Genomic DNA, 13,452 nt, shown 5'->3' with positions numbered 1-13,452 from the left:
TTTAAAATAACTGTTATCTTGATGTTTTAATTTTCTGCGTTATTGTGTCCTTGAATTTGTTCTTTTGTGTAGACATGGTTTGATAATCATGTTTTTATGAATTTATGTTAAATTCTCATGTTGTTTTTATGTTATGAATTTACATGGTTTGACCATATATATATATATATATATTATCTATATGTGTGTGTGTGTGTGTTGATTAAAATTGATTAAAAATATTAGTAGGTATCAGTCGAAATATAACATTCTTCACTATATATAATTAGAGAGAGATAAGTTGATTAAAATTGATTTAAAAAAGCTACAAGGAAAAAATTTTCTTGTGAAAAGCAACACGAGGACTCGTGGAATGAGGAAAAAACTTAGAGTCTTCTATTGCAAAAATCCTTGAAAGATCTTAATCGTTTTATCAGGTGATATTGTAAAATCGTAGGATCTAAATCGTGTGTGTGTGTGTATAGTTTTTTTTTTTTTTTCCCTTGATAACATAACCGGAAGGAGAATTTAAACCCAAACATATTTATTAAAAATATTAGTAGGTGTCGGTTGAAATATAAGATTCTTCACTATATATAATTAGAGAGAGAGAAGTTGATTAAAATTGATTTAAAAAAGCCACAAGGAAAACAATTTCTTGTGAAAAGCAACACGAGGACTTGTGGAATGAGGAAAAAACTAGGTGCTCCAGGAGCAATACTCCCTCGTCTCACATGAGAGGTGGGCCCCACGCATGGGTCCTACCATGGGGCCCACCCCTTATATGAGAGGAGGGAACATTGCTCCCGGAGCATGTAAGAATTACCCTTGGAATGACTAGTAATTAGTTGACATGTTTTTTTAGGACCATATGTTCAACTTAAATTGACGCTGTTATCTTGCCTTTTTTGTGTGTAGGTTTTCTTTATATGAAAATGTGATGTAATAGAATTGATGAATTATGCACATAGTTTTGCACACATAGCATTCTCCATCATCTCACCAACCTAATTTGATTTTCACAAACGACCATTTCAAATAACTTCATATAGAAGGAACACTGACTCAATTTTACAGGTAGACTTGGGCGTGGACTACAGCATGTTGGTTAGTTTAATATATTATACTTGATTAGGGTGTAATAAATAAAAAGTACGACAAGGAGAGAATAAAAGAATAATAGCGAATATTCAGCAAAAAATATAAATAAATAAAAATTGTTGGGGAGGCTGTACTGTAACTCTTGTCGTGGTTGGAGGTCCTATTGAGGCGAAGGTACAGAGGTGATCTATTATCTATATCGCCACAATAAGTTTCAAATAAAACTATGATTTTTTTTTTTTTTTTTTTTACGAAAAACCTGTAACTTTATTAAGATGAAAATAAATTCATTACATTATGAGTAATAACTAACTCAACTTAGTCATGTATTTGAGGCAAGTATGTTGTTTATGGTAATCAGGGATGGAGCTACCTTGGGTGAGGCCATGCCCCCCCCCCAAGCCTTTGAAACAAATTTCCTAGTATATATACTAGCATAAAAAGTTTACTTTTGGCTCTAAAATTAATATACTTGGCCCCCCATCTCCCAAACAATTTACAAGTTAATCCATGAAACCAAAAATGAAAAAAATTATCAAATCATCCCTTATTTGGTTGTCCCAAGAATATCAAGAAAAACATTTATCTAAACATTTGGACAATTTATGAATCTAGACAATAAGAAAAATCTACAAAACAATTCACATATTCAGATAGTAAAAAAAAATCTTTGGACATGGTCTAAGTAAAAAAAAAATTATAACAAATCAATTATATATCCTAGCAAAAAAAAATCACAAAAACTCAATAATCTTTACCCAATTTCTACCTCTCATTTGAGAGCTGTTTGTCTCTCTCAAATGACTCTACTCCATAGTCACAGAGACAACTTCTATACTGCTAATCACTCCATCCACACACCAATTAGTGTCATTAGCAACTTGGATCAATTGGTGTCTTTAACTCAACCCATGAACAAAATTTATTTTTTTAAAGAGCTGCTGCTCTTTAACACAACCCGTGGAATTTTATTTTTTATTTTTTTTGAATGATAGAATTTTATTGATTTTTAATGTTTTATTAACTTTGGAACACACTTGGCATACATGCATAAATGTAATACACATGTGAAACAACAATCTATTGTTTTGTACCTTACTTAAACTGGCACCAGAGCATGTGTGTGATTAGTCTATTGGTAATAAACTTTGTGCCTAAGCTAAATTAATGTAGTGATGGGAAAAACTTTATTATTTATATAGACTCAAAGTTTCCGTTCATTATCATGTGATTGTTTAACAGATCTCTTTTTCTTTTCATTTTTTACTACTTTTTCAAAATGACAATTTTTTAAAGGAAAAGATCTCACATCTCTATGCTACCTCAACCTTAACTAAGTAATTATAAAAATAAAAAATAAAAATCCTTAACCATGACACCAATAATTGTCTCACCCTTTTTTCGCTGAATATTAGTGCATAATGTTGATTAACCATTACTTTAGTTGTTTTATTAATGTAATACTAGACATAGATTTGAACTTTTAACTATAGTTTTGGTGTTTTTTTTTTTAGAATCTTTTATATATAGGTATAGAATTATGTGAAAAGAATAAATAGATTTAAAAAAAATTATAATGTGAATAGAATAAAGAATTGGCCTAACCTCAGTCAGACCTTGAAAATATCAAAACGTGCCAATTGACTTACGGAACCCTTAATTATAAATATCTATTATTGATTTTTTAAAAAAATACAAAAAAATTAATGCTAATAATGCATCGTTGTCAACTTCTAGTATTAATATTCCAACTTTTTAAAATTCTTGAACAAAGAACTTTGACCCCCTAAGTTTGAATCCTAATTCCATTCTAGATGGTAATAGTAAACTGGTAAGAATAACAAAAGTGAAAAGAGGGAATAATAATAATAATATATTTATGTTTGAGAGCTCTTTTTAATTTATTTACTTTTAGAAATATAATGACTTTGAAGACCATATAGTAAAGAAGCATATAAACCATAACTATTTAACCGCAATATTGGTCATGTAAGTGAGATGCTATTCATCTTAACTCAAAAGTTTGACATTAAGATTAGGGATGGAGATGGACCCAAGGGAACCTGGGCCCTCTGGCCTATTGAAAAAAAAATATTGGTTACATTTTATTATTATTTTTAGAGACGGGACTCCCTTTTCGAAAACCTAGCCTCTACCTTTCTAATTAATTTAACCCAACTAGTATCTACCCAACCCAAAAATTTAACAAAAAAAAAATTAAAAATCTTAGTCAACCCAAATATTATAGTACTAGCATCAGGTGTTCTAAATGTTAAATATTCAGCATTTATAACGCCAAATACCAAAAACACTATTATACCAAATGTTTTAAATGATATATTAAAGTAGCAAAGTAAGTTTTGGTTTGTAAATTTTTTTTTTCGCATTATTATTTTGTGTTTTTTTTTTTTTTTTTTTTTTGTAGTAGATGATTGTATCTTAATGTATTAAGAAATAATGATTTTTTGTGGTTGTTGGTTTTTTTTTTTTATAGGATTTTGTGGTTGATAGTTTGTTAATATTATATGGTTGCCTATTTTGGTTTTTTTTTCCTATACTTTTGCACCCCTAGCTTGAAATCCTGGATGACCTTTGCTTAAGAAAAAAAAAAATCAAATTTTGACCGCTACATGGAACATTATAAAAAAAAAAATTATAAGCATATAAATAATCACACCCCCATGATTTCAACAAAACTATAAACTAAATACTAAATAAACAAAATACCAAATATTAGTATTAGAAATTGAAATAAGCCAAACACCAAAAATTTATTTAGAGAATTTGAAGAAAGTAAATCTTCAAGCACAAAACACATAGCATCCTAAAATGAGAATAAAATTTTACCTTATTTTTTATTTTTACCATATCCTAAACCACTAATGAAAATAATTTTTTTATTTTTTATTTTTACCATATCCTAAACCACTAATGAAGCAATAAGCATACTAACAAGAACACCGAATGAAACAGTTGTAGAATAGGTTCCAGAATGTGACAATGGAGATGGGGCTGGAACTCCACCTCCAGTACTGCTTGAGGATGTTGGCAATGGAGTCTTGGAACTTGGTGTCACTGGAGTACTCTTTGCTGATGATTTTGGAGCTGGTGATGATGATTTTGAAGGAGTCATTGGAGGTTTAACTGGAACATCATATTCATTAGTAATTTTACATAAATTAATGAAGTTGATAACGACAATTTAATATCAAATATGAAATAATAATATTATAATTTAAGAATTTGAAAACACGGCTTCAAAAATATTAGAATTTTTATTTATTTTAATTTCATTCTTCAAGAGAGAGTTAATTACACACAATCAAAACATTATAGGCACAATGCATTCCCAAAGAGAGAGGGATTGACGAGCTAATCTTTGTAAACCAAATACAGCTTTCGTTATTATTATTTTTATTTTTCTCTAAAAGCTAATTAATAAAAGACTCACATCTCTTTATTAAAAAGAAAATGCCTTGAATGATAGTAAGGAAACTGCATTTTTCTAACAACACCAAAAAAAAATCTCAAAAAATTAAAATTTATAACAAAAAAAAAAAAGAGATGTGAGCATCATTATTAAGCTCTTAATGTCCTAAACACATACCAGGAGTTGACTCAGGAGGCAAGGAAACTGCATGCAAAAAGAATAAAACCCCACAACTCATTAACACATTAAATAAGTAGAAATTTGCAAATGCTAGTATGCAAAACAAGAGAAAGATCAAATCATTTACCATCACGACAAACTTCAGACATCATCAGGACCCTTGAAACATTCAAATTAATATCATAGGAAGGAGTGATCTTTATGGCTTCTATAATACACGAAGCATCGGTATTCATTGTTAATTCAAACGCAGTGCAACATTCAGGGCCTGGCTTTGTCACATCACTTTCATCACTCAGAAAAGACATGCAATCTACCAAATCCCATATTAAACCTGAGCAATCCCCATAGGGTGACTCTGAGGGTGAAAGGTCAGAACTTGCTATTAAAAATGACGTGAACAAAAAGCTAGTGAAGATAAAAACTCTCTTCATCTTTTGTGATTAGGAGTGGAGGAAGATGTGAGAGTTTTTTCAGATCAGCATGCTTTCATTTTTTCAGTTTTAAATAAAGATCTGTTTTAAATTTAAGATAGGGTTTACCTAAAATGAAGGAATATTTTGATTTTTAGTTGTAATCCTTTCTAGATATCGTCTCCTACCAAACTTCAAACACTTCAAGATACTTCACGTATCGTCTGATTGGAAATCAAATGATATCTTTTTAAACCTAAAACACATAATAGATGGTTGTCAACCCATTCTGTTAACCGATATTATCTTTACTCCTCTCTCTCTCAAATAAAAAATAAAAAATAAAAATCTCATTTTTCACTCAAAATAAAAATTGTACCAACTTGATTTTTCAAAATACAATTCAAAATGCATGATAGTGTACGATACATTTAGTTACAAAAATGTTACATTGAAAATTAAAATGTTGCATGTCTTTCTCGATAAGAGAAGAGAACAATCAGAAAATAATTCAAACGGTTGAAGCACTGGTGTGAAGTGACACTAAGGAGGCATAAAATCCATCCTTGATATTAATCAAAGTTTCATGCTTTCCTTTCTCCACTATTACTCCATTTTTAACTACTGCTATTAGATCAGCATTCTTGATTGTGGATAATCGATGAGCCACAACTATTGTAGTCCGGTTTACCATGACTCGGTCTAATGCATCTTGAACAATTTTCTCAGACTCGGCATCTAGTGCACTAGTAGCTTCATCTAATAGTAAAATTTTTGGACTTTTAAGTATGGCACGTGCAATGGCGACACGTTGCTTCTGCCCACCAGATAATTGGACTCCTCGTTCACCTACCATGGTATCATAACCCTGCATTTTGCAATTTTGCAAACTTGTGAGACAAGGATTAAAGCACATGTGCAAGTTAATTCTATCCACCACAAGTGTCTTAATAGAGGGACTTGGTTTTTGAATGAAAATGAGATGGGTTTTGAAAAATGATTTGTATTGCTCAAACCTGTTGTAAGCTACTAATGAATTTGTGGGCATTGGCCAACTCTGATGCAGATATAATTTCTGCCTCAGTTGCATCTCCTTCCTTTCCATATGCAATGTTGGCACGGATAGTGTCATTGAACAAAATTGGTTCTTGGCTCACAAGCCCCATTTGCTGCCTCAACCATTTGAGTTGGAACTTTTGAATTTCAATTCCATCCAGTGTTATATGGCCTGAATCAGGATCATAAAATCTTTGTAAAAGTGAGATCACGGTTGATTTTCCACTACCACTTTCTCCGACAAGGGCAACCGTCTGAAAGATGTTTAGAACAATAACTTGATCAGTACGTTTTAAACGAAATGCTCCTTGCGAAAAGGAAATGGAAGTTTAGATACAATCCTATAATTAAACTTTACCTTGCCAGAATGAATTTTCAAGTTGAGGTCTAGGAAAATCTGAATATCTGATCTAGAAGGATACTTAAAGCTTACATGACGAAGCTCAATTTCACCCTTTACATCATCCAATTTCATGCCAGACTCCTCACTTGGGTCTATCTTTGACTTGCGATCTAATATTGCAAATATGGAAGCAGCGGCGTTCTTGGCTTTGCTAGAATCAGGAGCAAAGGAGCTTGTTTGAGAAATTCCAATTGCTGCCATGGTTAAGGCAAAAAAAACCTGTAGAGCATACATACAAAATTTCAAAAGTAAAATTTGTATGAGTATATTTCACCATTCTCTGGTAGTTGCCAAATTTCTTCTAAAAAACTTTGAAAAACATGGGAAGAATATTTACCCGGAAAACGTCTGAGAATGTTGTTTTGCCAGCCTCAACAAGTCGAGCTCCAGCATAGAAACTAGTTGCGTAGACAGAAAACAATAAGAAGAAAGATAACCCAAATCCCATTCCACTAATCAGGCCTTGCCGTATCCCTGTCTTCATAGGACCTTCACATTTTCTTTTGTATAATTCCATCACATTCTCCTCAGCACAAAAAGAAGCAACTGTTCTTATACTTCCAACTGCATCATTAGCAACCTGGCTTGCTTCCTCATACATCATCTGAAAAAATTCAAATTTACATCTAGATAAATTCTTTTTAACACAAATACTAAAATTTACTTGTAAAGAATTCTACAACATCACCATTCTTGAAGAATGTTTAGCATGCTGCAATCATACATAGTAACATAGAAAAGGCATTAATTTCAAAGCATACCTTTGCATCTGCACTAAATCCTTTCATGAACTTCACTTGAATAAATCCATTAACTCCAATCAGAGGAAGCAATACCAGGATAATAAAAGCCAACTGCCAGCTAGCAACAAAAGCAATGACCAACCCAGCAACTGCTGAAGCCATATTTTCTACCATCTGACCAAGTGCATCCCCTACTAAAGCACGCACTGATGCTGCATCTGCTGAGAGCCTTGCACCAATTGCACCACTTGAATTATCAGGATCATCAAACCAACTAACCTCCGTGTTAACCACCTTCTCAAAGCACATTACTCTAATACGTCTGATTAATTTACACCCAGCCACAGCAAAGAAGTATGATTTTGCTGGAATTACCAGAAATGATGCCAGACCAAGGAGCATAAACATTATTGCCCAAAATTTTGAATCCTTTTTTAGTCCATTAGGTTCAAAAAATATCTTGATAACGCTGGAAAATAGTAATCCAAAAATTGGAAATATTACGCCATTGAGGATTGCAGCTACAGCTCCAATTATAAGCACTGGAATCTCAGGCTTGTTAAGGTAGGCAACGCGGCTGAGTGGAACATTTGGAAGTTTTTCGGTAGGTACTGAAGGGGATTCTGTTTCTGCCCGTGCAATGTCTAATACATTAACTCCCGTAGGTAAACCAAATGATACAGAGAATGAGTGGCGGCTACTGTTTCCCACTCCAGATGATCCTCGACTTATAGATCGTTGGATTGACATTCTTTGAGTTGAGTGTCTGAATGATTCCACAGTAATTTCCTGATTGTTTCGATCATCTAAAGTTTGTCCTGATTCTTTGTTTACTTCTTGCAAGCGTATAAGCTGAGAGTATGCTCCCTCAGGATCCTTGAGTAGTTCTGAGTGCGAGCCTGGTCAAGTGACATTAACATTACTCAGTATAAGTCAACCATCTTCTTTCACATCAGTATGTGAAATCTGGGATCTAATAATTACTTGTAGCGAAGACTAGTTTAAGATTCCAAAATTGATTAGGAAAAAATAATTCATGATAGTATAAGAAAGCAAGTCCTTTTCATTCTGTTTCTCAAAAAAGAAAAAAGTCCTTTTCTTTTTTTCAATTATACAACTTCTATAACCATTCGGGAATTTCGAAAAAATGATGTTTGATGACAATATCCAGGACATACACCAATTCCCATAATACAGATTGATGAAGGCTTCTACATATATCCTCATTCCAATTAAAGAAAATTCACACTTAAGAGATTGTGATATGTTTTGGTCGAGATAACAAATTATTACCAAGTACGTACTATAAACACAGGGTTCGATGCACACTTTGATACTGGTTCCACATGAGAATAAATTTTAAAAAAGAAATCAATGGCAATAGTTATTAGGTACCTTTTTCAACCATCTTTCCTCTATGAATGACGGCAATCATATCAGCATTCCTTACTGTGCTCAAACGATGGGCAACAATGACTGTTGTCCTGTTGACCATAATCCTGTCCAATGCCTCTTGCACTATCCTTTCAGACTCTGCATCAAGTGCACTTGTAGCTTCATCGAGAAGTAGTATTCGTGGGTCTTTCAGAATTGCTCTTGCAATGGCAATCCTCTGTTTCTGTCCACCAGACATCTGTGTTCCGTGCTCACCAACCATGGTATCTAGCCCCTGGAAATGAAATTCAAAATATTGAAGTAAATCGACTAGTTTTCTGATAATGAATATGAACACAAGGTCCCAGTGTAATCAAGTCGACTGAAAATCAGAACCTGTGGCATTTTATCAATGAATTTAGCAGCATTAGCTAGTTCAGCTGCTGCTGTTATCTCTTCCATAGTTGCACCATCCTTTCCATATGCGATATTTTCCTTAATGCTGGATGCAAATAACACAGGTTCCTGGCTGACAAGACCAATTTTCCCTCTAATCCATTTGAGCTGAAATTCTTTGAGGTCAATTCCATCTATAAAAACTTCGCCAGCATGAGGGTCATAGAATCTCTCTATCAGACTAATGACTGTTGACTTCCCACTACCACTTTGTCCAACCAAAGCTGTAGTTGTGCCACTTGGGATAGAAAGAGAGAATCCATTGAATATTAGTTCATCCGGTCTGCTTGGGTAACTGAAATAAACATCCCTTAGCTCTATATCTCCATGAATGTCATCTAACGTCCTTCCCTTTGTGTCATAAGCATCTATCACTGGCTTCCTCCCTATAGTTTCAAACATCTTAAATGCTGCAGCTTGACCGGCAGCGAATGCACTCATGCAGGGAGATGCCTGTCCTAGAGACCTGAAATATCCATATGGAATCAGAAAATGAGAGACTCACAAATAATTTAGAAACTAAGATGTCCAAATACCAATCCGAACGTTTAAATTTTTTGCTTGCTTTTTATGAAACAAAAGCAGGAGGAAATTTCCATTTATTAGGTACAATGAGAATATAACCATATTAGCATATGAAAGCTATTAGAAGTAAAACAAGAAAAGAAATGAAGCTCACATGGAACCGGTTAACACAGCAACTATCACGTTCAGCACTTGACCCCCATTATATCCTTTCTCCAGTATCATCTTTGCACCAAACCATACAGCCAAAGCATAAGTGCAGAATATTACTAACATAACCGTGCCAAGACCAAAACCAGAAGCCAAGCCTTCTTGAACGCCTGAATTGTAAGCTTTTAAAACAAATTTCTTGTAACTAATTATAGCTTGCTTCTCACCGGTGAATGATGCAACCTAGACAACAATCAAGTTCAATGTCGTGATTTTTATAAAACTTAAAAGCAGAACCAAACACATTATTTCAAGATAAAACTCCAAAATATCCCAGGCACATATTTGGTTATGACAACATGACATACTGTTCTGATTGAGCCAATCGTCTGTTCAACTACATTTGCTGCTTTTGCATAAGCACTTTGTCCCCGGGACGCCATCTTGGCTATGATGATGGACATAACTGCACCAGATGCCACAAGAAGAGGAATAGAGGATAACATGACAAGGGTTAGAAGCCACCCTTTGATAAATGCTATCACAAAGCCTCCGATGAATGTAGAAGTCAGTTGCAAAAATTTCCCAACCTGCACAAACACAATTTTTAAACCCCTGGATCTTGTGCACAAAGATATGCAAAATTCAGGATCATTGCTTTTGATGTAACTGTAACAGCACTTTAGTACCTTCTCACCCATTGCATCCTGTATTAGGACGGTGTCACCAGACATTCTGCTAACAACCTCGCCAGTGTTTGTTTCCTTATCAAAGAATGCAACATCTTGCCTCAGAATAGTCTTCAGATACAAACCCCTTATTCGTGCAGCCTGTCGCTCCCCTGTCACCATCCAACAAGCCACCTCTGACAAACAACAAAACATATTTCTCAACTCAACAACTGATACTGATGAACAAAAGAACAATAAGCAATAAAATTTTGAAGTGATTGGAGTATACAATATACTTACGAAGGAAAGCTGCCACAGCCGCACCCAGTGCCAAGTAGACAAATTTTAGACAGACCTAAAATTTTGGAGGAAACCAATTTATAAGATCTTCATGTAACAATTTTAACATGTCAGAAAAGAAAGAACAGGTTTGCTAATACATCCCTTAACATAGGTTAATACTCAATTCAAGCTCCAGTAGATTATTATATAAGCAGCTGAAATATATCAAATTCTTATCTCTGAAAAGTATTTAAATCATAAGTCTTAAAATTTAAATCACATCTTTCAGTCAAAAGGTTGGACCTTATCAATTACAACTCATGCAGAATATCTGTACCTTGGAAACTGTATCAACTATGTTGGGGCTATTCTGGTTTTGTCCAAAAGAATTGATCAATTCCCCGAATAGCACGGTCATAAGGGGCATACATATCCCATTCCCAACGGCACCAATTGTGCCAAGGATCATCAGCAAAATATCAGTGGAATCTGCAAATGAGAACAGTTTCCGAAATGGAACAGTGTTAGTTTTCTCATCCCCTTTGTTCTTCTTTGAGTCTTCTTGATCACCATTCATGCTGGAGGTTTTCTCTTCTTCTGCATTGCTTTTTGATGTGGTGGCTGCATCTGTATTTGTTTGGCTACCCAAGCCATTCTCCACTGCCATTTTATCCAAGATCCTAATGCAATTTTTAGTTACTTTAATCAGGATAAGCAGAATCTATATGGCCCCTGAAGCACACAATTAATGGTTGAAATCAGTAACTAATAAGCCAAACTGGAAATTTCAAACTAGTGGGACCTACAGAAATACTAACTTAGCATCACTAACCGAAAATATGATATATATGAGAAGTTAAAAAGATAATAGTACAACAGGGAATTGACCTAGCATCTTTGTCTTGAATTCAACTGAAGTGGCCATTTAAGAAACGAAAGGGAAAGTTTTGCACAAAAAAGAAACGGAAGGGAGATATTGTACTTTTTTTTTTATGTTGAACTTTTCAGAAGCAAAATCATTGTTCATGTTCTACAGATTTAGATGTTAATATCTTAAACTAATATTCGAGTACTCTACATATAGTGAAGCTAAGCTGATTTAGGCTATTGATATTATCATTTCCAGGATAAGTCAGGTTGAAGCAGAAACTAATAAATCAGCAGAGGGAGCTAAAGATGTCAATCAAGCCCTCGTTTTTACTCCACCAGAAGAAACAAAAGAAGAGACAAAAATTGTTTCTAATCATTCAGCATACAGTTAGAGAATGTAGCCAAATTAATCACAGCTAATGCAAATTCGGTATCTTTACAATCTTGATCACACCAAAATAGTATCAAATTTTCTTCTACAAAGGCTCCCCATGAAGTGCAAACAAATAACAAAGATGAGAGAGAGAGAGAGGTGGTTTATTATAGTCTGCAGCTTGTAATAACAGTTTTTGCAACTTGTTAGTAGCATATATTCTTTGGTTCTGAAGAAAATGTTATTCATCCAAAAAAATTCCAACTTCAAAAAGGTGCCCACTGCCCATGAAGCATGATGGGTCCAAAAAAGGGAACAAACAAAGTAGAATGAATAAACTTTGTTATGTTTTGGCAGGATCAGATCTCCGCAACCCCTTGGCTCCCATCAAAAACATCTAAAACCTCTGATAATTCTGAACTTTCCAATCAAAACAACCATAAGCATTTCATTCAATCATCATAGTTATATCATGATAGAGCATTTAATTAACAAAAGTACAAAAACCCATCTGACAAATGAGGTATTGAGAAAGATAAATGCCTAGGAAGATAAAAAAAGAAAGGGTACCTTAAAAATGACCTGTGTCTGAGATCCACAGGGCTGCCTTAGTGCACTTTTAAGGAAAGACTGTTTTTATTTAGCTGTTCAAGTACATTATATATATCGAAGCATTTTCCACATATATATGCACTTTGTCTTTGCTTGAAGTGCAAGCACAACTATTTAAAAGCCTGCCACTATTAATAGATTTCACATGAGGTCAGAGGTGTTCATGGTCAAAAGCGCCAAATATCCTACTTGTCAAACAATTTTGAATTTTTTTTTGTTTTTGTTTTTTGGTGTAGTTATTCTTTGTCGACTATTCTTTAAGTTAGTAAAGTACATATCTAATATCTTCTTGTAGAAGACCGAAAAGGCAACTAATCCTACTGGCATGTGTTTTTTATTTTATTTCTTTTTATAACAAAAAACGAAAGACAACTTTGAAACGCCTCTTAATTTGAGATTTGACCAACCTTCACTCTTCTAGAAATGAGTCCCAGTGACGGAACTATTCAAGGGCCAAGGGGGGCCATCCCCCCTCCTCAACCTTTGAAAAAAAAAAAATACTAGTACGTATAAGAATTTTAATTCTTGAAATTTATATACTTGGCCCCTTTTCAAAAAAATTACAAATTAACCCAAGAATTTTTTTTTTCTTTTTTTGAGAAGAAATTAACCCAAGAAATTTAACAGATAGATAACAAAAAATATCTATAAAAAAAATGCACATATCTAGACAATAAGAAGAATCTTTGGACAAATCATAAATCTGGTGTAAGCAAAAACAATAACAGCAAATCAATTACAAATCCTAGCAAAAAAAATCACAAAAATCCAATAACCTTTACCCAATTTCTCCCTCTCACTTGAGAGATTTATGCTCCTCTCGAATGTCTCCAC

General features: G+C 33.8%; 2 protein-coding genes across 3 annotated transcripts; both read right to left on the bottom strand.

Moving 5' to 3' along the window:
* Positions 1–4,000: 4,000 nt before the first annotated feature.
* On the bottom strand, positions 4,001–5,211 carry LOC142612391 (uncharacterized). Its single transcript, XM_075784487.1, has 3 exons — positions 4,818–5,211; positions 4,688–4,714; positions 4,001–4,224 (listed from the first exon to the last, which is right to left on the bottom strand). The coding sequence occupies exons 1-3, from the start codon at positions 5,122–5,124 to the stop codon at positions 4,001–4,003; spliced, it is 558 nt and encodes a 185-aa protein (XP_075640602.1). The 5' UTR covers positions 5,125–5,211.
* A 245-nt stretch (positions 5,212–5,456) lies between these two features.
* LOC142613036 (ABC transporter B family member 11-like) lies at positions 5,457–12,713 on the bottom strand. Of its 2 annotated transcripts, none has more exons than XM_075785214.1 (13): positions 12,577–12,713; positions 11,101–11,495; positions 10,782–10,836; positions 10,500–10,675; positions 10,179–10,400; positions 9,815–10,053; positions 9,076–9,601; positions 8,701–8,974; positions 7,324–8,204; positions 6,900–7,166; positions 6,518–6,781; positions 6,120–6,413; positions 5,457–5,971 (listed from the first exon to the last, which is right to left on the bottom strand). In XM_075785214.1, exons 2-13 carry the CDS (start codon positions 11,428–11,430, stop codon positions 5,615–5,617), a joined length of 3,885 nt encoding a protein of 1,294 aa, XP_075641329.1. In that variant the 5' UTR covers positions 11,431–11,495; positions 12,577–12,713; the 3' UTR covers positions 5,457–5,614. The 2 variants fall into 2 exon arrangements, with proteins under 2 accessions (XP_075641329.1, XP_075641330.1); XM_075785215.1 differs by having other exon boundaries at positions 11,101–11,443; positions 12,577–12,698.
* Positions 12,714–13,452: the final 739 nt, after the last annotated feature.

The sequence above is a fragment of the Castanea sativa genome, chromosome 10 (genome assembly GCF_040712315.1).
Source record: "Castanea sativa cultivar Marrone di Chiusa Pesio chromosome 10, ASM4071231v1".
Lineage (NCBI taxonomy): Eukaryota > Viridiplantae > Streptophyta > Magnoliopsida > Fagales > Fagaceae > Castanea > Castanea sativa.
Note: the sequence above shows the minus strand (reverse complement) of the source record. Positions and strands in the feature narration are given on the sequence as shown.